At 43.9% G+C, this 22714-nt stretch overlaps 1 protein-coding gene across 7 annotated transcripts in view; it reads left to right on the forward strand.

Moving 5' to 3' along the window:
- DAPK1 (death associated protein kinase 1) overlaps positions 1-22714 on the forward strand; it is a 208435-nt gene that overhangs the window by 134315 nt on the left and 51406 nt on the right. For all 7 annotated transcript variants that reach the window (XM_055351504.2, XM_055351500.2, XM_055351499.2 and 4 more), the window contains exons 4-17: positions 6111-6249; positions 7535-7664; positions 7831-7879; positions 7969-7995; positions 8483-8635; positions 8987-9032; positions 10156-10245; positions 11555-11647; positions 14085-14204; positions 14646-14744; positions 15490-15588; positions 16966-17064; positions 18104-18301; positions 19710-19907. In XM_055351504.2, coding sequence (XP_055207479.2) covers positions 6111-6249; positions 7535-7664; positions 7831-7879; positions 7969-7995; positions 8483-8635; positions 8987-9032; positions 10156-10245; positions 11555-11647; positions 14085-14204; positions 14646-14744; positions 15490-15588; positions 16966-17064; positions 18104-18301; positions 19710-19907 — 1540 coding nt within the window. The remainder of the gene's footprint in view (positions 1-6110; positions 6250-7534; positions 7665-7830; positions 7880-7968; positions 7996-8482; positions 8636-8986; positions 9033-10155; positions 10246-11554; positions 11648-14084; positions 14205-14645; positions 14745-15489; positions 15589-16965; positions 17065-18103; positions 18302-19709; positions 19908-22714) is intronic.

Below are 22714 nucleotides of genomic sequence, written 5' to 3' on the forward strand. Positions count from 1 at the left end.
TATCATGCTCCCAAACATTTGCTGAAATCATTTAGTTTCAATTATTTTAATTACTGAAGATTTTATAAGCAGAGTTCATGGCAAAAACATCTGCCTTCATGAATTGGCATGAAGGAGGATGAGTATATATATGTAGAAATAAAGGAAAATGAGTATATATGTAGAGATGAAGGAGGATGAGTATATATGTAGGGATGAAGGAGGATGAGTATATATGTAAGGATGAAAGTTAATTAGTATATATGTAGAAATATATATATATGTGTGTGTGTGTGTATATATATATAAAATACCAGATGGGTATGTATGTATGTAGAGATGAAGGAGTATGAGTATATATGTAGAATGAAGGAGGATGAGTATATATGTAGGGATAAAGGAGGATCGGTATATATAGGAGTGAAGGGTGATCAGTATATATGTAGGAATGGAGGAGGATGAGTACACATGTAGAAATGAAGGAAGATGAGTATACATGTAGGGACAAGGAGGATGAGTACATATGTAAGGATGAAAGAGGATGAGTGCATATGTAGAAATGAAGGAAGATGGGTATACATGTAGGGATGAAGGAGGATGAGTGTATGTAAGGATGAAGGAGGATGAGTATATATATAGGAATGAAGGGTGATCAGTATATATGTAGGGATGAAGGAAGATGACAATATATGTAGAAATGAAGGAAGATGAGTATACATGTAGGGATGAAGGAGGATGAGTATATATGTAGGGATGAAGGAGGATGAGTATGTATATAGGAATGAAGGGTGATCAGTATATATGTAGGGATGAAGGAGGATGAGTACCTATGTAGAAATGAAGGAAGATGAGTACCTATATACAAATGAAGGAAGATGAGTATACATGTAGAGATGAAGGAGGGTGAGTATATATGTAGATATGAAGGAGAATCAGTGTATATGTAGGGATGAAGGAGGTTGAGTACATATGTAGGTATGAAGGATGATGAGTACATATGTAGAAATGAAGGAAGATGAGTATACATGTAGGGATGAAGGAGGATGAGTATATATGTATGTGTAAATGAAGGGTGATCAGTATATACGTAGGGATGAAGGAGGATGAGTACATATGTAGAAATGAAGGGAGATGAGTATACATTAGGGATGAGAAGGATGAGTATATATGTAGGGATGAAGGAGGATGAGTATATATGTAAGATGAAGGAAGGTGAATATATATGTAGGAATGAAGGAGGATGAGTATATATGTAAGATGAAGGAAGGTGAATATATATGTAGGAATGAAGGAGGATGAGTACATATGTAGAAATAAAGATGAGTATACATGTAGGGATGAAGGAGGATGAGTATATATGTAGGGATGAAGGGTGATCAGTATATATGTAGGGATGAAGGAGATTGAGTACATATGTGTAGGGATGAAGGAATATGATTCCATATGTAGAAATGAAGGAAATGTGGGGATGAAGGGGGATGGGTACGTAGGGATGAAAGGGGATGTGTACATATGTAGATATGAAGGAAGATGAGTATATGTGTGTATGGGTGAGGGGGGATGGAGTGAATACATAGGGCCTTCTGGGCATCAGTTGATAAGTCCTGACCTAGTGGGATAGGGGCTCTCCTAACCTTTCTAATGTCTAACTGAAGGACTTGGTTGCCTGGACAGCCATGACATGGACTGCTTCATAACAAGTTGAGATTTGAACAGGGACTTGTGAGAAGGGTCAATGATGAAAACTAAGAGGATCAACTAGTGCTGTCCTTCTCCCAGTCTTGATCAGTCACTACACTTTGCAGTCCTGGTCCCTAACTCTTGGGGTTCCAGGGTTATTCATTGTCCTTACTCCTGTGGAGTTGAGTTTCTGAGGACGCAACTACTGAATAAGGCACGAGATGACCAGGCCAGAGAAGGGCAAGCCTAATTTCCATTGGCTGAGCCTAGTAAACAAGCCCAGTTCAAGATGGTGCATGTTCCAGCCTTCTATGGCTATGTAAAAAACTACCCCAGACCCAGTGGGGTGTAGCTTGGGTTCCCTGGGAAGCAGACTCTGAGATGGAGAAGAGTGTGCATGGTGTTTATTAAGAACTATACTTAGGATCAAGATTTGGAGAAGAGGAGAAGGGAGCAGGAATGGGTTTAGTGGCAGCCCCAGTTGGCCAACAGGGAGTTCTGGGGCCAGAATGACCCTGGAGAGTTGCCCCAGGTTGGGCTGAGATGACCTAGTCTTTATATCAGGGATCAGCAAGTTATGGCCTATAGGCCAAACCCAGGTTGCCACCTATTTTTTAACTAAAGTTTTATTGGAACACAGCCACACCCATCATGTACATGTCATCTGTGGCTGCTTTCATGATACATTAGCAGAGCTGAGTAGTTGGGACAGACTGCAAGGCTGGCAAAGCCTAAAATATTTAGGATCTGCCCTTGATAGAAGTTTGGCAGGCCCTGTTATGTTCCCTCATTGATCAGTTGCTGAATGGACAGTCTCTGACCTCTGTGGCCTCGGCTGGGCTGGAGGGTCCCCTTCTAAGGTGCCTTCCTTGCTCAAGGCTCCTTGGCCTTGTTCTCCAAGGACATCTCTTCTTCCTGGGTTTCTCCACATGGCACAGTGGTTTGGCGTCATCGTACTTCTTGCATCTTACCTGGGGGCTTCAGGAGGTGGGACCTGGAGGCCCCCAGTCCATGAAAAGCCACAGCAGGGCTGGCAAAATCACTTGTGCCATTGGTCAAAGTGATCATGGGGCCTGCCCAGATTCAAGAGATGGAGCCACAGATGCCACCCACTGCCTGAAGGAGGATGGCACAATCACAGTGAAGAAGAGCGTGAGGATGAGATGCTGTCAGACCGTCTTCGGAAAAATGTGGAACACCATGGCAGGCCAGGTGGCTGCTCGGCAGTGCCGTGTCAATCCCAGCTCACCCAGGTCACCGCTGCAGTGCCCGTCCCTCCCCAACTCCATCCATGGTCCCTGACATCACATGGGGAGGGAGTTTGAGATGGCCATGGTGGGAATGTGACACCTCGAGAATGGGCTCTACCCACCCCAACCCCAAAGAGCCTGCTGCACACCCCTGCTGCCATGGGAGGACTTCTGGTTTGAAGCCACATGGGAAGAAAGACAGCAGCATTTATTGAGCACTAAGGGTCGCTACATGTCCTGGAACCTCAGGATGACTCCGTAAGCTATGATGTTACCCTTTATTTTATAGAAGGGGAGTCAGAGGCTCAGCAAGGTTGGAGGCCCTGGCAGGATTTGAACCATGGTCCCCTCGTTTTTGCCATCCTGCCTCACAGAAGACGGAGCTGGCAGGAGAAGGAGATCTTGGATCTGAAGAAAGCTTAGGTTGGCAGGGAGGGAGAGAAAGCTGGCCAGAGAAGAGCGGGCAAAGCCTGAGGCCAGGGCAGCATGGGGTTGCCAGAAGGCTGGACAGTGGAGCCCCTGGAAAGGACTTAGGGCCAGCAGACTGCGCCAGCTGTGTGGGTGCTGGAAGATTCACCCCAACCAGGCAGCCAAACTCCAGACGTTTCTCATTGTCTGAAAAATGCATCTCTGTACTCTATGACAACACAAGCAGAGTGCGAGTGAGGTGGGCTCGGGAGGCCCTGAAGAGGGCCACGGAGAGAAAGCCGGCGGCTGGGCACCACATTCACAGCAGAAGTTTCACTTCCTTCCTCTCACCTTCTTCCTGGGAAGCGCAGTGGTTAGGCTCAACCAATGGACCAGTTTTAGGAGGAGGAGCGGGCAGGAAGGGGCTTTCATATTGGATCCTGTAGGAAGCAGTGGTATGCTACGGGGGTGACAGTGGCCTTCTTTATAACAACACTCGTTCCCGCAAGCTGGACCTTACCCACGTGCCAGCCTTGCCAGTTACACATGTCTATTACCTTTCATCCTCATAACCTTCAAGGGAAGGTCTTATGACTCCTCTTTGGGGAAATGAGGTTCAAGAGAAGGGGTAGCCTTCCGGGTTTCAGGGTGAGCGCATGGCAGAAGTTAAGACTTGGACTGGATGCAGGCACTTGACTTCTCCACATCACGTGGCCGCGGTGCCTGAGTCAGCCCCAGTGGTGCGGGGCGCCCCAGAGAGCACAGAAGCCAGGGCTGGAGACCCAGGTGTGATGGGAGAGCTTTCTTTGGATGGGGTTGGTTCACAATCTCCCACTTTTTCCCCCCTACAGTTGAAGGATTTTCTCTCCCCCCGTTGTTTGTTTTAAGAATAAGATGCAAAAGTGAGAAGCGGGAGGCCTTGCCTTGTTCCATGGGCAGACAGTGTGGGGGCTGTGAGGCCAAGGGCACCTGGGAGGGGAGAGGGTGGGGGCAGACTGCATCTCCCAAGAGCAGGGTGGGGAGTGCAGGGAGGGGTCAGGAGGAGAGCAAGGCCACTGCTGAGGCAGGGTCCATGTAGGACACCTTTCACTTGGACTCCTGGGTGTCCTGGCTGGGCCCAGGCCCTGCTGTGTTCCCTGGAGGATAGGGGAGGCCTGTGGACTGTTCACAGGAGGGTGTGGCTACCTCTGCCAGGCCCCTGGGGATAGGAGAGTCACTCCACCATCCCCGTAAACCAGTGGGAGGCCCTGCAGCAGGAGTGTGGAATTAAGACATGGGAAAATGGTCTCAGTTTTTCAGGTGCTTGTTAAAAATGCTGAGTTTTCTGGTCACCATTCTTGGAAGCCCTCACACAGCAGATTGAAAGTGAGGCTCAGAATCTTCATTTTTAAAGCATCCTCAATAATTCCGATGCCCATGGACTCTAGACCATGCTAAGGAAAACACTGACCTGGAGGGTGAAGGCATGTGGGATCTGAAACTTTTAAGAAAACAGCTTTTTTGTCATTCTTGTCTGATCTTATGAGCACCAGTTTTCTTACTCTGAATGGATGTAGATGTGGAAGGTATAATGTTTAGGGAGCGCTCTTGCCCTAAGAGAGATAATGAATACAGCAGTTTGTGCATAATTGCACTTAATTATTATGTTGTGAATATATGGTTAAACTTGATAAAGATTAACTTATAAAAACTCTTATTAAAACTTCCCTGTTATTTGCCATTCATCGCTACCGTGGAGTTTTTAGGGGAGCTTGTTCGTCCATCCACCTGATAAAGTTTTGAATGCATGCTGTGTGCCTGGCTCTGTGCGGGGAGTGGGGCATACAGCAGTAGCCAATAGCTGGGATGGGAGGTTCTGACCACTCCCCTCCACCCACTTACAGTCTGGACAGAGAAATAAACTAAAAAAATCCGCAACCAACCACATACATTTTGCTTTTTTTGTAAATGTATTCTTTTTTTTTTTTTTTGAGACAGTCTCGCTCTGTCACCAGGCTGAAGGGCAGTGGCACAATCTCGGCTCACTACCACCTCCGTCTCCCAGGTTCAAGCAATTCTCCTGCCTCAGTCTCCCGAGTAGCTGAGACTACAGGCACACGTCACCATGCCCAGTTGTTTTTTGTATTTTTAGTAGAGACGGGGTTTCTCCACGTTGGCCAGGATGGTCTCGATCTCTTGACCTTGTGATCCGCCCGCCTCAGCCTCCCAAAGTGCTGGGATTACAGGTGTGAGCCATTGCGCCCAGGCTACTAAATGTGATTTTTATAAATGTGTTAGTATTTACATACAAACCAATACTAGACAAGAAAGGAAAAAACCCTTATCAGACCATATATTGTGAATTTGAGTTTTAAAGAATTAATTAAACATGCAAGTTATGAACTTTTCAGGTACTCTCTAATTGAAATAAGAAGATATACACTATAAATTCTGTACAAAGCTGGCTTGCAGATTTTTTCTCGTCATTAGAGTTAAGACATCACCTCTAAGTATAATTAAAATGTTTTAAAGATACACTGATATTTTCTTCACAACATTTCATCTCTGCCCCTCCTCTCATTTGTGAACATGGAACCTTAGGAAAATGGTTCCCAAGTGCTTTCAAGCACAAATGTGTCTGAATGCAGAATTGTCAACAACCTGCACAGAGAATTCTGACTCCATGCTTGGCGGTTTCAGCATAGTCTTTATGCTGTTTTCTTGTCTGAAGTTTGAGTGCACCAATAGTCTATGAGAGAAGGAATCAATATGAAACAGAGTTGTTACCAATAACCTCTGCTTCTGGGTTCTCAGCGTTGCAGGTGGCGAGCTGTTTGACTTCTTAGCTGAAAAGGAATCTTTAACTGAAGAAGAAGCAACTGAATTTCTCAAACAAATTCTTAATGGTGTTTACTACCTGCACTCCCTTCAAATCGCCCACTTTGATCTTAAGGTACGTTTCAAAGTGTAAGCCAGATAGAAGCTTGTGCAGATCACAGCCTCGGTTGTTTCTCTGCTAAGAAAAATTGAGGCATCTGAAAGAGTTACATGATTTTTCCTGTACCAGTTTAACAAACAGAATTATCACTATAAATCGGCAAGCATAGCATACATGCCTCCCACTGGGATGGCTAACCTTTTTGTGGGATAGAGGCTTAACGATAATTGATTACATTCTGGAATTCTTGGTAAAGAATACAAGGGGTCTTAGGAGCCAGGTTTTTTAGTAAGGGGGCTGCTCTTGGCTACTGGGACATTAGCCAGCAGCTAGTGACTGGCACCGATTCCTTCTGTGGCTCTGGGCATGTTAAGATAGAAAATGTGTTGAGTGATGCAAAGGCATATGGCCTGACTCTGTCACCAATAATCAAGCAAACCAAACTCAGATTGGCTAATTGGGGCATTTGCCTGGCTGGATGCAGGACGCTGTTGGAGATGTAAGCCGTCCTCCCAGCCATGACAGAGGTGTAGTCTCTTTGGGAAGGGAAGACACGACAGGAGCAATAGGAAGTGGCAATGGTGGGAAGTTCCAGTTCAAGGCAGGAAGAGGTGATCTGGTAAAGCAGCGTGTGCTCCATCCGAGTAGTTGATTCAGACCAGTAGAGCTGGGATAGGATTTCAGAGGAGGGAGGATTTTCCCCATTCTTTTGTAGCAGAGCTGTCAATGTCCCATTCATGTCCCTGCTGGCCCCACAAACAACGTGCAGAGGCACACACTCATATACATCCTAACAGAGGGCTTGCTGCAAATACCTGTGACTCTTCCTGGCATCTTGTTTCTGGCCCTGGGAGCTGGAAATGCAAAAGAAAAATTTCCACAGAAGCAACTGTCAGCCATGGAGGATGGAGAGATGGTGGATAAAGACCCCAGCTCCCTCATGCTACAATTGGAATAACACTGAGTTCTCCTTTTCCTCTCCCATTCCCCCAGTTACCCCCACCTTGATAGGACACCTCGTAGCAGCTTCCTTCTGTTTCCTGTATCTCCTTTCTCTACCAAGTGTTTCCTGGTGTCCCCTCCCACATAACCCACTTGCATCCGAATCCTTGTCTCAGGCCTGCTTCAGGGAGAACCTAGAGCAAGACATGTATTTTCCTGCTGTTCTCTTCCAACCACCCTTTCTTCCCTACTTTTTGGCCTTTTTTTTTTTTTTTTTTTGGAGAGAAGAACTATTCTGCCATCTTGTCCTCAGCATAACATATCATAGCTTTTTATTTATCTCTCTCTTTTTTTCAAGCCTGAGAACATAATGCTTTTGGATAGAAATGTCCCCAAACCTCGGATCAAGATCATTGACTTTGGGTTGGCCCATAAAATTGACTTTGGAAATGAATTTAAAAACATATTTGGGACTCCAGAGTTTGTCGGTAAGTTTCTTTGCTCCTGTGGTCATTTACATCTCATAAACATTATTCTGGCAAACCTCCCCTGCTAGAAGATTCTTTCCCTGCTACATATTCCTGGTTGTTTCATGAAGATAGAATCGGTTAGTTTGCTTCCTCCCAAGCTAAATGAGTGTTTGTTTCCTCTTAGCTCCTGAGATAGTCAACTATGAACCTCTTGGTCTTGAGGCAGATATGTGGTAAGGAGTATGTCCTTGGTGTTGTTTGCTTTCTGATTTATTTGACTATTCTTCTGACATTTTTTTTGTTTGTTTTGTGTTGTTTTTAGGAGTATCGGGGTAATAACCTATATCCTGTAAGTACCAGAATTCACAACTCATATTCTCTTCTCTTCTATGAGACCATAGGTTTAATTAACCATTAAATGTGCTGTGTTGATCTCTTCAGCTTATGCATGCTTTTGATGCAAACATATTCATTTTACACCCCCAAAACATGTTTAGTTTATACTAATTAAACATGTTCTCCTAATTCGAAATGAGTCATCAGAAACTGTAGCATAATCACTGAAAGAAAGCATAGCTGTCCATCACTGCTGAGAAAACTGATTTCCTTTAAACTACCAGACGCTGTTCCAAATTAACTTGTTAAGTGAATCCTTTTGCCTGAAGCTGAAGCATTTGCTCCTGACAGTTAAAGCCCTATGAAATATAATCAAACTCTAAAGTGATTATTCGAGCACCAAATTATAATCTTATTCCACACTCCAGATGTTATAGGAGCAAAATGACAACACCAAGGGGTCATCATTAATGTTCTGTGCCCAACTTTATTTTTAACAGCCTAAGTGGGGCCTCCCCATTTCTTGGAGACACTAAGCAAGAAACGTTAGCAAATGTATCCGCTGTCAACTACGAATTTGAGGATGAATACTTCAGTAATACCAGTGCCCTAGCCAAAGATTTCATAAGAAGACTTCTGGTCAAGGATCCAAAGTGAGTGTCCACGTTCCTGAAAGGTGCTTGGCCACGGCCTCAGCCAGCTCAGAGCCTGTGTCTGTTCCATGCACAGGGCCACGTTTCTCAGACCCTGCTTGCTTCATCTGCCAAAGGGCAGCATGCCATGTGAAATGCTTCAGAAAATGCAAGCAGGGCCCTCTGCCCCCACTCAGTCAGTCCCTGCAGGCACAGTGAAATAATCACAAAAAGACCGATGTTGTTTTTTGGCTTTCTTCCCTGAACTGCATTTTCCACAGTGTCTGCTTGGCAGGCCCAGCCAGCATGAAAACAACCTTAATATTTGCTGCTATGGTCACAGCATTTTTTTCTTCTCCCCCTCCCCTCAAGGAAGAGAATGACAATTCAAGATAGTTTGCAGCATCCCTGGATCAAGGTGAGTTGCATATTACGAAACTGTTTAGATCACTTTCTGTGTGATTGGTTTGGGCACCCTGGTATTCATGTATCATAGAGTACTGCTAACCACAGGTCACACCTGGAGTGTTAAGTTTGCTATTTGCATCGTATTTTAAGAAAAGCTGACAGGTTAGACTGTATACTAATGATCCCAGAGGTGGGGAGAGAGGAATAAGCGAGCACAGAGCAGGAACTGAAGAAGGTCAAGCCCACTTGACAACTATGTTTGGAGTGACCTGTGGGGTGTTGGCCCCAACAGTGTATTTAAAATTTTATGTTGATTCCAGCATGTAAATATCAATCAAATCTGGATTTCCAGCTTCTCTTGGGAAATCTGATGATCTGCTGACACTGAGCCCTCATTCCACGTGGCCTCGGGAAGTGGCACAGGCGCCTTGGTGCTAGGGAACAGGGCCCCCTGGAACATTACACCTTTACATTACCTGCCTGGCCTGGTTGACATTTGGATTAAAGTATCTTCAATCCAGGGCAGAAAGGGCTTAAGGGTGGGAAAGTATGATAGTTACAGAATAAAATCATGAAATAAAGAAGTGAACATCACAGAATCAGGCTCTGGGGGCAAATAGCTTTGCTGTGCAAGTTCCCAGCGGTTACCTGGGTTCTCCTAGCCAGCTATGGTGTCTCCTCCTCCCAGAGGTGGAGGACAAAAGCTAAATACATCTACTGAACAAGATACAATACAAGGAATTCTCCTGCTATAGGCCAAACTAACTTTGCTGACCTCTGAGATCCCTCTCAGCTCTACATTACTTGATGATACCCAAGTTCGAATGCCTCATAACATAGCCTCACCATGAATATTGCCATTCCCAAACTATCAGTGTGGAAAGTCGTGATTTAGTCTGACCCCAAGCTCTACTTCTCCCCAGTGTTCATGGATGATATGAAACCCTCAGATAGAAGAGTGAGCCCGCTAAGACTAGGTGCCTAGGTATTCCATGTTATCCCAACTTCTTATGCTAATTTAATAAGGTGAATGTGTAAGCATCCTGAATAAGGAGATGTTTCAAAAAATTGTCATATAACACATTTTCATAATTTGAGAGCTTTAATTTTTTTTTCTTGGATTTTTATTTCAGCCTAAAGATACACAACAGGCACTTAGTAGAAAAGCATCAGCAGTAAACATGGAGAAATTCAAGAAGTTTGCAGCCCGGAAAAAATGGAAAGTAAGATTGTTTGTTGTGGAGGGATTAACAAATTCTGTTTCCTGTGTAGAGCAGTGTGTGGTCAGGGTCCATCTCCTCTGATACTGGTAATATGGAAGATACATCCTTTCCTCTTTTTAATCCACCCTGTAGTCTTCTGCACCATTACTCTATTTTCAAAAACAAGCAAAAACAATATTTTAGTCACTTTAACTGATACCATTAAATGTAATTTTGTGTTGTTTTCATCAAAACTATTCTCAGTGCAAATTTTTATAGCAGCACTGTAAAATTATAGTGAAATTTTTTTCTAATACTACAAGCCACATTTTAAATAAATTCATTCTTTGTGGTAAGCAGCATGAGATTACATTTGTGCTGTACCTTGGGTAAGTGGGTCTCTCAGCCCAGCCTTTATCTGTGAGTGGTTGGAGTGGGGGCGGGGTGGGGCCGTGAGCATTTGCAGGGTGGCCTGTTCTCCTTCCTCAGTGTGGATGGCCTCCACAGGGGCTGGGTGGGACATAGCTCTGAAGGCATTGCAGACCTCCTGGAACAAATCACACTTCAGGGCTAAGAAGGTGATGGGATGGTTTCCTGTGCCCAGGGTCATGTCAAACCTAGAGGAAGTGGGTACCTACCGTGTCTTCCCAGCTCAGGGCCAGAAATGTACCTCGTTTTCACACCTACCAATTTTGGGGTGCCATGATAGGGATAAGGAAGACCACAGCACTAGATTCTCAAAAGTCCTTAGAATTAGGCTTAAAATAGAGAGAGAGCAACCATTTCTCTTTCTCGCTCTCATTCTTTAACTGTACTTTTGCCTTAGAGAGTAAATGCAGAGATGTTTGTTCTATAGACTGAGAGGTCCCCCAGCTGTTCACTTCCAACAGCTGTTGCGTTTTGGTTATCACATTGTCTACCATCACTGCTTATGTGGCACAAAGGACACAGAGCAAGGCCCCTGCAGTCTGTGCTTCTCTGAGGGGGGATCTGCAAGGGTCAGATCACCTTCTCCAAAGAGCAGAGAAGAAAATATATAGAGAGAAAGGATGTGGGGTGTCCAGCTCTGTAGTTCAATAATGAAACACGGAAGGAGAATCTATATCCTGTTGTCTTGATTTACAAGACCTTTAAAATTATTCTTTAAGCAAATACAACCCAGTCTGCTGTAGGATTGCCCACCCTGGGAGAGTGTGTGCTGATAGCAATGAACACGATCTCGCAGGCTTTGTCGTTTGTACTCATTTGACAATTGTTACATAAGCTGTCTCTCCTCCTCTCACCCTACCTTTTTTCTCCCCGCCCTCCCTTTAAAAAAAAAAAAAAAAAGCAATCCGTTCGCTTGATATCACTGTGCCAAAGATTATCCAGGTCGTTCCTGTCCAGAAGTAACATGAGTGTTGCCAGAAGCGATGATACTCTGGTAAGCAAACCCGTGTGCCCTGGTGCTCCTTTCTCAGCACTGGGTACTCAGAATGTCCAAGCTGTTCTATTCGTTCAACCTCCCAGGAACCTGAAGTTGTGGAAATGGCAAGCTTATCCTTGATCCCCTTGGAGAGGTTTGGGGGTGCTGATTTATGCACCCTCTTGCTTCTTTCCTCTTTTTTTCTCTTTGATTTGGATGGTGCTGTCCCCTGTCATAGCCCCATACCTCTAACACTACCCTCCACCTTGATGCAAACATAAGCACAGACCACCCCCCCAACACACACACACACACACACGCACAGCAAATGCACACACATAGAGACACACGCACTGATATTTTGGTAAAAGAGAGGCTAGCCAGCAGAAGAGAAAAGAGCTTGTCCTAATTTGCGTGAACTGTAGCCACTGACATAGAAGAATCTTGGTTAACAGTAGCACAGAAGGGACAGACAGCTGCCACTCCCTTCCCACACACCCACACCAGAGAATCAGGGAGAATGCAGTGCTGCTTGCTGATGTGTCTCCTAGCAGACCAGAAGGCCAAACCTGCTTGCCTGACTGGCCTGGTGTTGACTGCCCAAGGCCCTTGAATGTAACTCCAACTTTCTTGGTTTTAATGTGAACCTTGACAAAGTGGCAAAGATTTATCAAATTTGTTGTTCAGTACTCTCTAGTTATTTTTCCTTTGTAATTAGAAATGCATTCATTTTCCAATTTCTAGCCTTTATTTTCTTTATTTTCCCCTCTAATCCAAACTGAAACCTAATCACAGATAAGCTCTTCAGATATGAGTGGAAGTGTCCGAATTCAACAAGACTTTCCCCTGACAATCAAACAACGCGGCTTTGTTAAGTCAGGAGGTGAAGGGGACTCCAGACAAGGCAGCCACGGTCGTCCTGCGGGAACTACCCTGCCCCTTTAACTGAATAGTCAGCATTTTCCCGGTGGAGCCAAGTACTTCAGGGTGGGAACTGCAAACACCAGCTCCCCTTTTTTCTCCTTAAGTTAGTAGCTTCACTGAGGCTTCACATCTAGCCTTGTGGAGTGAAATGGGATTGGAGATGTTTGAAAAAAAAAGCAAAAGAGAAGCAGTTCAGGGCGAGAAGAGAGAGAAGAGGAGGCTTTGTTTGGGAATTGTTAGAGGGTGGCTGCACAACCAGTGAAAAGATAAAAACTGTGACTCTAGGTAAGATAATGAGAGTGATTAAAGATTGCAAATTGAAATCACTGAATATTCAACTGGGAGACAATACATGTGTCACAGTGAAAAGTTTAGGGTAGGAGAGGGACCAAGGGTCTTGTAGGAGCTCCAGGTGGAAAGATCCCCTCCCAGAGGTCAGATTCCCTTATTTCCATATTCTAATCACGGGGATGAGTCATAACAATCTGCCTTATTCCTTCTGTTTTCCCCATTTCTCTTGACTTGCACTTTCATGTAAACGCCTCTTAGTCATTGACTTCAATTGTGATAGAAAAGCAAAACCAGTGGCATTCTTAAACATGCATTTTATACAAATATTACTAAAACCCACATGAAAAGTGTTTGGATTCAGATCTATAGAGAAGAGAAAGCAGATGGAGAAAAATGCTTTCTCCGTTCTCCCCCACAAGCAGAGATTCAGCCTCTGTAGATTAACTTTTCCAGATTTGAAATTCCAGTGGTCATAATTCTATGTTCATAAGTTCAGAAATTTTGTTTAGGATTTTTCTAGCTAATTCCTTAGTTTTAATGTGAATTTTGAAAGAGTGGCAAAGATTTTTCCAGTTTTTGTTCACTACTCTTCCAGTTATTTTTCCTTTGTAATTAGAAATGCATCAGTTTTCTGATTTCTAGCCTTTATTTTCTTTATTTAGAGCCTATTGTTTTAATTTTTATTTTTCTGTTTTTTATAATTGGGACCAGCTTTCAGAGATTTTTGCCATGTTATTCTATACCTAGCAATGGAAGAAATTCAAGTGATCAGAAAACAATTCTGTAATTGGAAAAACTGCAAATTGAGAATATCTTATTCAAAGGCATCATTTCTTTGCTGCAATAGGCTTTTCTTTTTCCTTATCCATGAAGAGAGTCTGTGTTATACCTAAAAATTTTCACAGTGGTTTTAGGAACTATGTTTTGACAGATTCTTAAGATAAACACAAAGGGTTACTTATCATCATTATTTGAAATCTGGATCTTGGACATTGTGTCTCTGGGCTATACTGCAGGTGACATTAAAGCCCAGATAAAGAGTAGATAGTGCTTGTTTGCAACATGGAAGGAGCAAAAATTCCTTCCTAGGTCCCTCCGTGACTGTATGGATTTGGGGAGTAAATGGCTTACTTTCCTCTGAATGTCCCTGTTAACAAGTGAGCACAGGTTTCTTTTATGTTGGTAAGAAAAGCATGGCTAGCAATGTAACTCTGTTTCCATCTTGGCTGTCTCTCTCAAGGATGAGGAAGACTCCTTTGTGATGAAAGCCATCATCCATGCCATCAACGATGACAACGTCCCAGGCCTGCAGCACCTTCTGGGCTCATTATCCAACTATGATGTTAACCAACCCAACAAGGTCTGGTTCTGTTCTGCCGCATACTGGAGGGGTGGGTCACAGTGACCTTGCCCTTCCATATCCAAGGAAAGACCCCATCTGCTTCTCCATTCTCCCTTCCAATTGGAAGCTCCATACTGTGGGGAAAATAACTTCTGTTTAGAAAGTGATTTGAGTTACAAATAAGGTCTTTGTGCATTGAGGGCCTTCCTTCATTCACGTGTTGTATCTCTACCCATGAAATTTTAGATCTTCTCATCCTGCTAATGAAAATGTCCCCGATGATGAGAATCCGAAAGGGGAAGGAAAGGTTTTATACCCTTCCACCTGTCTTCCTGCCACGCAGTGGTAGCTCTATGTCTGTTGAGACAGGGGAAGGTGTGTGGGAACAGCAATCATCATTTGGGCTTTTCCTTTCCTACCAAACCTGAAAATTAGTAATTTTTTTCTTGCCTATTCTAGCACGGGACACCTCCATTACTCATTGCTGCTGGCTGTGGGAATATTCAAATACTACAGTTGCTCATTAAAAGAGGCTCAAGAATCGATGTTCAGGATAAGGTCATAATTGTTTTATTGAAATGAATTGAATTTTAAAGTATTTTCAAGTGTCTCTTAATCATAGGGGTAACAGAGGAAAAAAATTTATGTCCTAACTTGTTTCTCAGTTTCCTGTAAAGGAAGATGAGCTGCTTTTAAACAGCTTGGTACAGCCTGACACATGGGTTAAAGAGGCAAACATTTATCATTTATCCTCCCCTTGGCGCTGCTGCTTGACATCAGCATTTCTTTGTACACTACCCAGATTTTACTTCTTACCGATCACATTTACTCAACAATGTTAGATGTCACACATGAAAAAGTTTTACTGTCTAATTATTCTCATCAGAAATGTGTTTGCCTGCTTCTGTAGACGTCAGCACAGCTGTAAGTGGAGTAGATCTGGCCCTCTGCAGTAAGGGAATCCTAACCAGACGGGGGAGATGAGGGTTTACAAACATAAAATAATTGTTTATAAGCAATTGTTTATTTTGAAATCATTTTTTATTTACAAAAAAAAGTTGGAAAAGTGGTACAGAGAGTTCCATTATTCGCTTCACCCAGGTGCCCCTAATGCTAGCATCTTGTATAACCACGGTACATTTGTCAGAGGTGTAAAATAGAATGAGGGTTTTATTCCTCTGGGAAGTTGCTCCTCTGGGGTTTGTCATCACCCAGGAAGGGAAATAACAGTGAGTCTGAGGAATGCATGCATCTGGTGCTGTCAGCTCTCTAGAAATGTGACCCCAGGTTGATTTTCCTGCAGGGTGGGTCCAATGCCATCTACTGGGCTGCTCGGCATGGCCACGTCGATACCTTGAAATTTCTCAATGAGAACAAATGCCCTTTGGATGTGAAAGACAAGGTAAGGCCACTTCTCTTAGGAGGAACATGAGGAGGTAGTAAATGGATGCATGTGAGTGTGAGTGCTGGCCTACCATGTGCATCGGGACCCAAAGGAAATGAATCAGGACCAGAATTCACCTGCAGAACATTTAAGTTGGAAATTTCTTGTTGCCTGTGGTTTGGTCTAATACTGAAATCAGCCTTAAGTCAAAATCTTTCAGGTAGTTGCCATAATACGCACGCATTGAATTATAATCCCCATAACATAAAAACCTCAAAGTTCTAGTACAGACAACCAGAGAGAGACCTCGGTCTCTATTTGATTTTCTTCCTGACTCAACCTTGTGCTTTTAAGCGGATCTCTCCTATTCTCTTCTTCTTTGAAGTGGCTGACAGTGCTGACCTGACAATCACAGACACTAGAAGATATTAATGAGACAATGCACATAAAGTAATAAAGTAAGGCTTTTTTTTGGCACAACAGTGTTATAAAAGTTACTGATTTATCAAGATACCTTGTTTTCATATGTGTGTGTTTCATTCAGTTCACACAACGATCCTGTGAATTAATTGGCTGTGCTGGAACCTGAACCTGGAATTCCTACCTACTCATCCATTATTTATTCTACTGTACAACACTTCTCTGCTTCCAGTACTGGCAGACTAATTTGACGTTTAGTCAAGCTGCCACACACAGTTGCATGGGTTGTGCACTGCACCATATCTGAGGGGTAACATTCATATCAGAGACACACATTTATTATGGCAGTTTTCTGGAAGGTGGCAACACTATATCTTGTTTTGTCTTCTTAAAATTTGTTTATTCTGATGATTTTCTGTGGGGTGGATAGAAGTAAAGTATCTTAAAGGATTTGCACTTGTTACTAATTCACAGAAAGTTATTACATGGGCAAATAGTGACATTCTTTAAAATTTCTGAGAAAATCTCTGAGAATATAAGAAAATAAGTTTCTAATCATAGGCAATGAAATGAGAAGCTTATTAATAAATAAAATTGTTCATTTAAGTAACTGCTGAATGATGAACCCAATAGTAAAAAGAGAGTGTTGTGTTTAAAGAGAAAACCACACAGCTAGAAGTATCAGCACATAAAGAAGACTGAGAACAGCTATCATGGAAAAGGGAGAGCCTTCTCCTGAGTTGTTTGCACTTCACAGGATGAGCCAAGTATGTGGGCTTAATACTCACTGTGTGGTGGACACCCCAACCTCAGGTCCCCATCCTAGCCACTATAGGGGCATCTGCCCGAGGTGGGTGGGTGGAACCAAAGGGGACAGAGTGGAACCAGGCAGGCCTGGGTGTAGGCCTTGGGTTCTGGTCTCCATAGCCTGCTCACAGATGTGGCTCTGAATCACCGGCTCCTTTTCTTCTGCAGTCTGGAGAGACGGCCCTCCACGTGGCAGCTCGCTATGGCCATGCTGACGTGGCTCAGTTACTGTGCAGCTTTGGCTCCAATCCCAATATCCAGGACAAGGTGGGTCGTGACTGACATCCTCCCTTCCTCTGCTCTATACATGAATGTACAGGCAGCCAGATGGTACAGTCGGGGTCTTTAGAGTTTTATCCAAGCTAGGCTTTCTGTCTTCCCCTACAGAGGGCAAGGCTCAAGGGGCAGGGACTCAAACAGAAGTACTAGCTAAGGTGTGCAAGGTGCTAATGCCAGGATCAGGTCTAACCACTTTATTTATTCATGCATTCAATCCGCTGAACAGCCCTATGAGGTGGATTACTGTTATCATTCTCATTTTAGAGATGAGGGAATTGAGGCAGGGAAAGTTTCTGTAACTTTCCCAGGCTCACAAAGCTCAGAAGGGTAGAGTTGGGGCTTGAACACACACAGTCTGGTTTCAGAGTCCACCTTTGTAACCACCACCGCACTAGGATGGCCTCTCATCAGCGCATATATGTATCTAGCCATGTTGATCCTGAAGATACAGGCCTCACAGTCTATAAGGACTTCCCTTGACTTGTTAAAGTGTGGCTCTCCTAATTACTTTCTTGCCAAAGCAACAATACTGTTACCACTCACCTTGTGTTGTAAACATGACAGAAAGCTAGAGGCATTAAGGTTGCTGGAAGAATTCATGCTCAGGGAAGTGCTCACCTACTGTTAGTAGTTTCAGATAAAGTCAGCGAGGCACTTATTAGAAAGATGCTGCAATGCACCTGCACGAAGGCTCTATTGTTCAGACAAGCAGGGCCGATGGTTTCAACGGGCTCCCGAAAGTCAATTGTCAGTCATATGCTGAGAAAGCCAAATTCATCAAACACACAAGTGTTGAGGAAGGAAAACTAATGAAAGAGAGACATCAGATCTACCTCTTAATGCTGCTGGCTCACACTCATGTTGTTATTTTATTCCAGATTAATATTTCACTCCAATACCTATGAGCTCTTTCCCTCTGCTGCCTTGGTTGCGTTTCTGCCAAATTTGACAGGGACTCTCACCTTGCTTTATACTTTGTTTCTCATTATTGTGTTCTCCTCCTCTCTGTACTCGTCTCCTTGACCAGGAAGAAGAAACTCCCCTGCACTGTGCTGCTTGGCACGGCTATTACTCTGTGGCCAAAGCCCTTTGTGAAGCCGGCTGTAACGTGAACATCAAGAACCGAGAAGGAGAGACGCCCCTCCTGACAGCCTCTGCCAGGGGCTACCACGACATCGTGGAGTGTCTGGCCGAACATGGAGCCGACCTTAATGCTTGCGACAAGGTGCCTTATGGGGGAAGACTCATATGCACTGGGAAGTGATCTAGGGGTCTAGAGGGACCACAAGACTCCTCAGTTTGTTTCCCTAAGATAACAAACTTGAATGCAGCAAACTGTAATTACCCCGTCTCTTCTCTGTTCCAAAGATTCTGTGAACTTTTCTATATTGTATTTAATAGTTAATATTAATTTATGGCATATAACAAAATTCATGAGTTGATCAATTGACTTTGGTCTCTAAATAATTTTTAGCTTTTTTAGCTTTAGAGCAGGTACAGTGATGTTCACTGAATCCGAGACAATTCTCATTGAGGACTGACATTGGCAACACACTATTAATTTTTAGATAAACAAAGAAACAGATGTTTTGCCTATTTCTATCATCCGCTGTGTTGTAAAAAGACAATAAACCACTCTTGTCTGGCAATCTCGATGCTAGACCAGGTTTAATTAAACAAATTCAGCCTCATCTGTTTTTATTGTGATCTGTACTTAAAACAAGCCTGTGATGTTGCTATATACGGTTAGATTTGGGATTCTGTAGTTAATTTAATATCTGCCCTTTGTGAAGTTATTTTCTTTGTATAGAGCAATGGTTCTGGGTCGGGGGCGACTTTGCCCCCAGGGGTGTTTGATAATGTCTGGGGATACTTTCTGGTTGTCACAACTAGAGATGGGAGTTGCTACTGGCATCTCGTCGATCCCAGCCATTGGTGCTACTAAACATCCTGCAGCTCACAGAGCAGCCCCCTCGACAGAGAATCACCCAGCTCCAAATGCCAATAGCGCTGAGGCTGAGAAACCCTAGCACAGTAGGTTTTAGAAATGTTTCAGAACTCTCCACCCAGCTCCTAAAACTCAACACATCTATTCATCAGGGATTCTGTAACAGGTAGAATGAATGCCCGGGCTGGTTTTTCATGGGATGCAGAGGTTACACATGTTAAATCTGCTTCTCATTTATATGACAGCCCTTGAGCAAGTTATTTCACAATACTTTCACATTTTTCCTGGTGCAAAGTAAAATAATAGGCTCTCTATTTAGGAAATTGGCAGAGATTGCTGGGCAAATGTTTTTAAAAGTGTTTTACAAATGCTTTGATTAAAGAGGCCATTGGAGTATCAACAATTACTTATGTTCTATCTGATTGTACTGCCGAAGCCTAAATGAATCAAGCTAGTGTTCAGCTTAGGCTGTGATTATTTAGAGAGGAACATGTAAAGCTCCGCATCCTCCCAGTCCTTACCCCTGCTATAGGAGTAAAGTTTCTTCATTTAAATCCTCCACTAGGCCTTTTAGTAGTGATCTTGTTGCCAATTAAACCTCACTCGATGGCGGCAGGAAAGGTGAAGAGACGGAGGCCACATGCCCAAGTGAAAAGCTCTCATGATCTCTGGGGTTTGTTTCCAGGACGGACATATTGCCCTTCATCTGGCTGTAAGACGGTGTCAGATGGAGGTAATCAAGACTCTCCTCAGCCAAGGGTGTTTCGTCGATTATCAAGACAGGCACGGCAATACTCCCCTCCATGTGGCGTGTAAAGATGGCAACATGCCTATCGTGGTGGCCCTCTGTGAAGCAAACTGCAATTTGGACATCTCCAACAAGGTATGCACAGAGAACAGGATCCCTACAGCTTCCAACTGTGTCCATCCACCCGATTCTGGGTCTTGATTCTGTGTCCTCCCGCCTGATTCCAGGTCCTGATTCTGTGTCCATCCCCCTGATCCCGGGTCCTGATTCTGTGTCCATCTCCCCGATCCCGGGTCCTGATTCTGTGTCCTCTCACCTGATCCCAGGTCCTGATTCTGTGTCCTCCCACCTGATCCCGGGTCCTGATTCTGTGTCCTCCCACCTGATCCCGGGTCCTGATTCTGTGTTCTCTCACCTGATCCCGGGTCCTGATTCTGTGTCCTCCCACCTGATCCCGGGTCCTGATTCTGTGTTCTCTCACCTGATCCCGGGTCCTGATTCTGTGTCCTCTCACCTGATCCCGGGTCCTGATTCTGTGTCCTCCCACCTGATCCCGGGTTCTGATTCTGTGTCCTCTCACCTGATCCCAGGTCCTGATTCTGTGTCCTCCCACCTGATCCCGGGTCCTGATTCTGTGTCCTCCCACCTGATCCCGGGTCCTGATTCTGTGTCCTCCCACCTGATCCCGGGTCCTGATTCTGTGTCCTCCCACCTGATCCCGGGTCCTGATTCTGTGTCCTCCCACCTGATCCCGGGTCCTGATTCTGTGTCCTCCCACCTGATCCCGGGTCCTGATTCTGTGTCCTCCCACCTGATCCCGGGTCCTGATTCTGTGTCCTCCCACCTGATCCCGGGTCCTGATTCTGTGTCCTCCCACCTGATCCCGGGTCCTGATTCTGTGTCCATTCCCCCGATCCTGGGTCCTGATTCTGTGTCCTCTCACCTGATCCCAGGTCCTGATTCTGTGTCCTCCCACCTGATCCCAGGTCCTGATTCTGTGTCCATGCCCCCGATCCTGGGTCCTGATTCTGTGTGCTCCCACCTGATCCTGGATTTTGGCCAAGTTTCTATTTGCATGTGTTTGTTGCTGAAAGTGAATATTACTTATATGGACATGTACTTTTTTATAGGGTTTTGCCATCTTAAGTTGCATTTTACATGTGACTTTTGAATAATTTTATAGATAAACAGACAATTATTATAATAAGTACTTTTTGCATAACTCAGTGTACACTGATGGAAATCCCGTGTGTGTGTGTATGTGTGTGTGTGTGTACATGCATGTGAGCATGAGGCTCTGTAGAGGAATCAGAGAAGCATGGTAAAATTGTAACATCTTTCTAGAGCACTAAGTCTTCAGGAAAATGTCTAGTGACATTAAGATTTGATCCCAGGACTGTATTTCTCTTTTTTATTTTATTAATTTATTTTATTTATTATCATTATTATTTTTTTTTTTTGAGACAGAGTCTCACTCTTGTCGCCCAGGCTGGAGTGCAGTGGCCCAATCTTGGCTCGCTGCAACCTCTGCCTCCTGGGCTCAAGCGATTCTCATGCCTCAGCCTCCTGAGTAGCTGGGATTACAGGCCCATGCCACCATGCCCTGCTAATTTTTGTATTTTTAGTAGAGACAGGGTTTCACCATGTTGGCCAGGCTGGTCTCGAACTCCTGACCTCAAGTGATCTGCCCGCTTCAGCCTCCCAATGTGCTGGGTTTACAGGCATGAGCCATCACACCTGGCCCTATATTTTTCTGCTTAGCTTTCCGCATTGAGAGTTTTATGGGCAAAAGTTCCTACTACCGTTTTTTGTGCTAAATAAATGTGGTAAGACTAAAGAGATGCTATCATTTGGTGAAAAATGGAGAAATGAAAATAACTGTGCTTTTAGGTTCATAAAAAATGTTGACTTCTAGATTTTAGCCACCACCTTCCCTTTTCTCTGAATTCCATATAGATGTTCATTACCAAACAACACAGAATATTGCAGAGTCCTGTGATTTTGGCCCTGTAGCTGTATTAAAGACAAGCATTATGCTGTTACGATTATGCTAAAAATGAAGTCCAAGCGCAATTAATTTTTTAATTTCAGGAAATGTTTATCAATGGCGTATACAATGCCAGTAGGATTCTAGTATGGTTTGTTGGAGGTAAAAGGATATCTGAAACAGCTGGAAAGTTATACTTTTATGTACACTTATTCCTTTTGCATGTTATGTGATTAACTCAAGCAGAAATTGAAATTGATAATTTCACATTCTGAGACTGTGTGGAAGGGCAGTATCCCAGGTTTTAGCCATTAGTTGCCGGTTGCTTTCTTAGTTTGTCCCGTTTTAATCTTGCCAAGTCAGTTGTGTAAGTGGCTTAAGGGGAAAGCCAAGTGTAACATGAAGTAGCATCAAGACCTTGGGTTTCCATCTAGGATTCTTTAAATGAGTCAAAAGCAGCTTCAAGGGACATCTGCACTTATTTGACTCTCTGTAGACATTCCCACTGTGCGCCCAGGGGTCCACTATGTGTGCAGCATCTAGAATCAGCTCTCCCCTTGTGAGAGGAGAGAGGAGGAGCTGAACATCTCATGGTGCTTTGCCCTAACCTCAACAGGGAATGTGTTCTTCCCAGTTTCACTCCATACCTAAATGCACAACTTCACTTGTTAAATACAGTCTTTAAAAAATCCACAAGACAGTCCCAGACTTTCATGTTTTGAAACCACTGGCTTATTTACTGGAAAAGTCTCACATTTTTCAGGCTGCAAATATCTATAAGTAAAGTCGATAAATGCTGACATAAACTTGTGTAATCACTGTCTGTGGCAGAGCAGCTGTACATAGAGGGCCTTCTGTAGACGATTTTGTCATTGAATGAAGCTCAGCTGATGTGAAAATCATCAGTTCCAGTTTCAACCCCTTGGAATTAGCAGCAAAATTCAGACCCATAATT

The sequence above is a fragment of the Gorilla gorilla genome, chromosome 13 (genome assembly GCF_029281585.2).
Source record: "Gorilla gorilla gorilla isolate KB3781 chromosome 13, NHGRI_mGorGor1-v2.1_pri, whole genome shotgun sequence".
Lineage (NCBI taxonomy): Eukaryota > Metazoa > Chordata > Mammalia > Primates > Hominidae > Gorilla > Gorilla gorilla.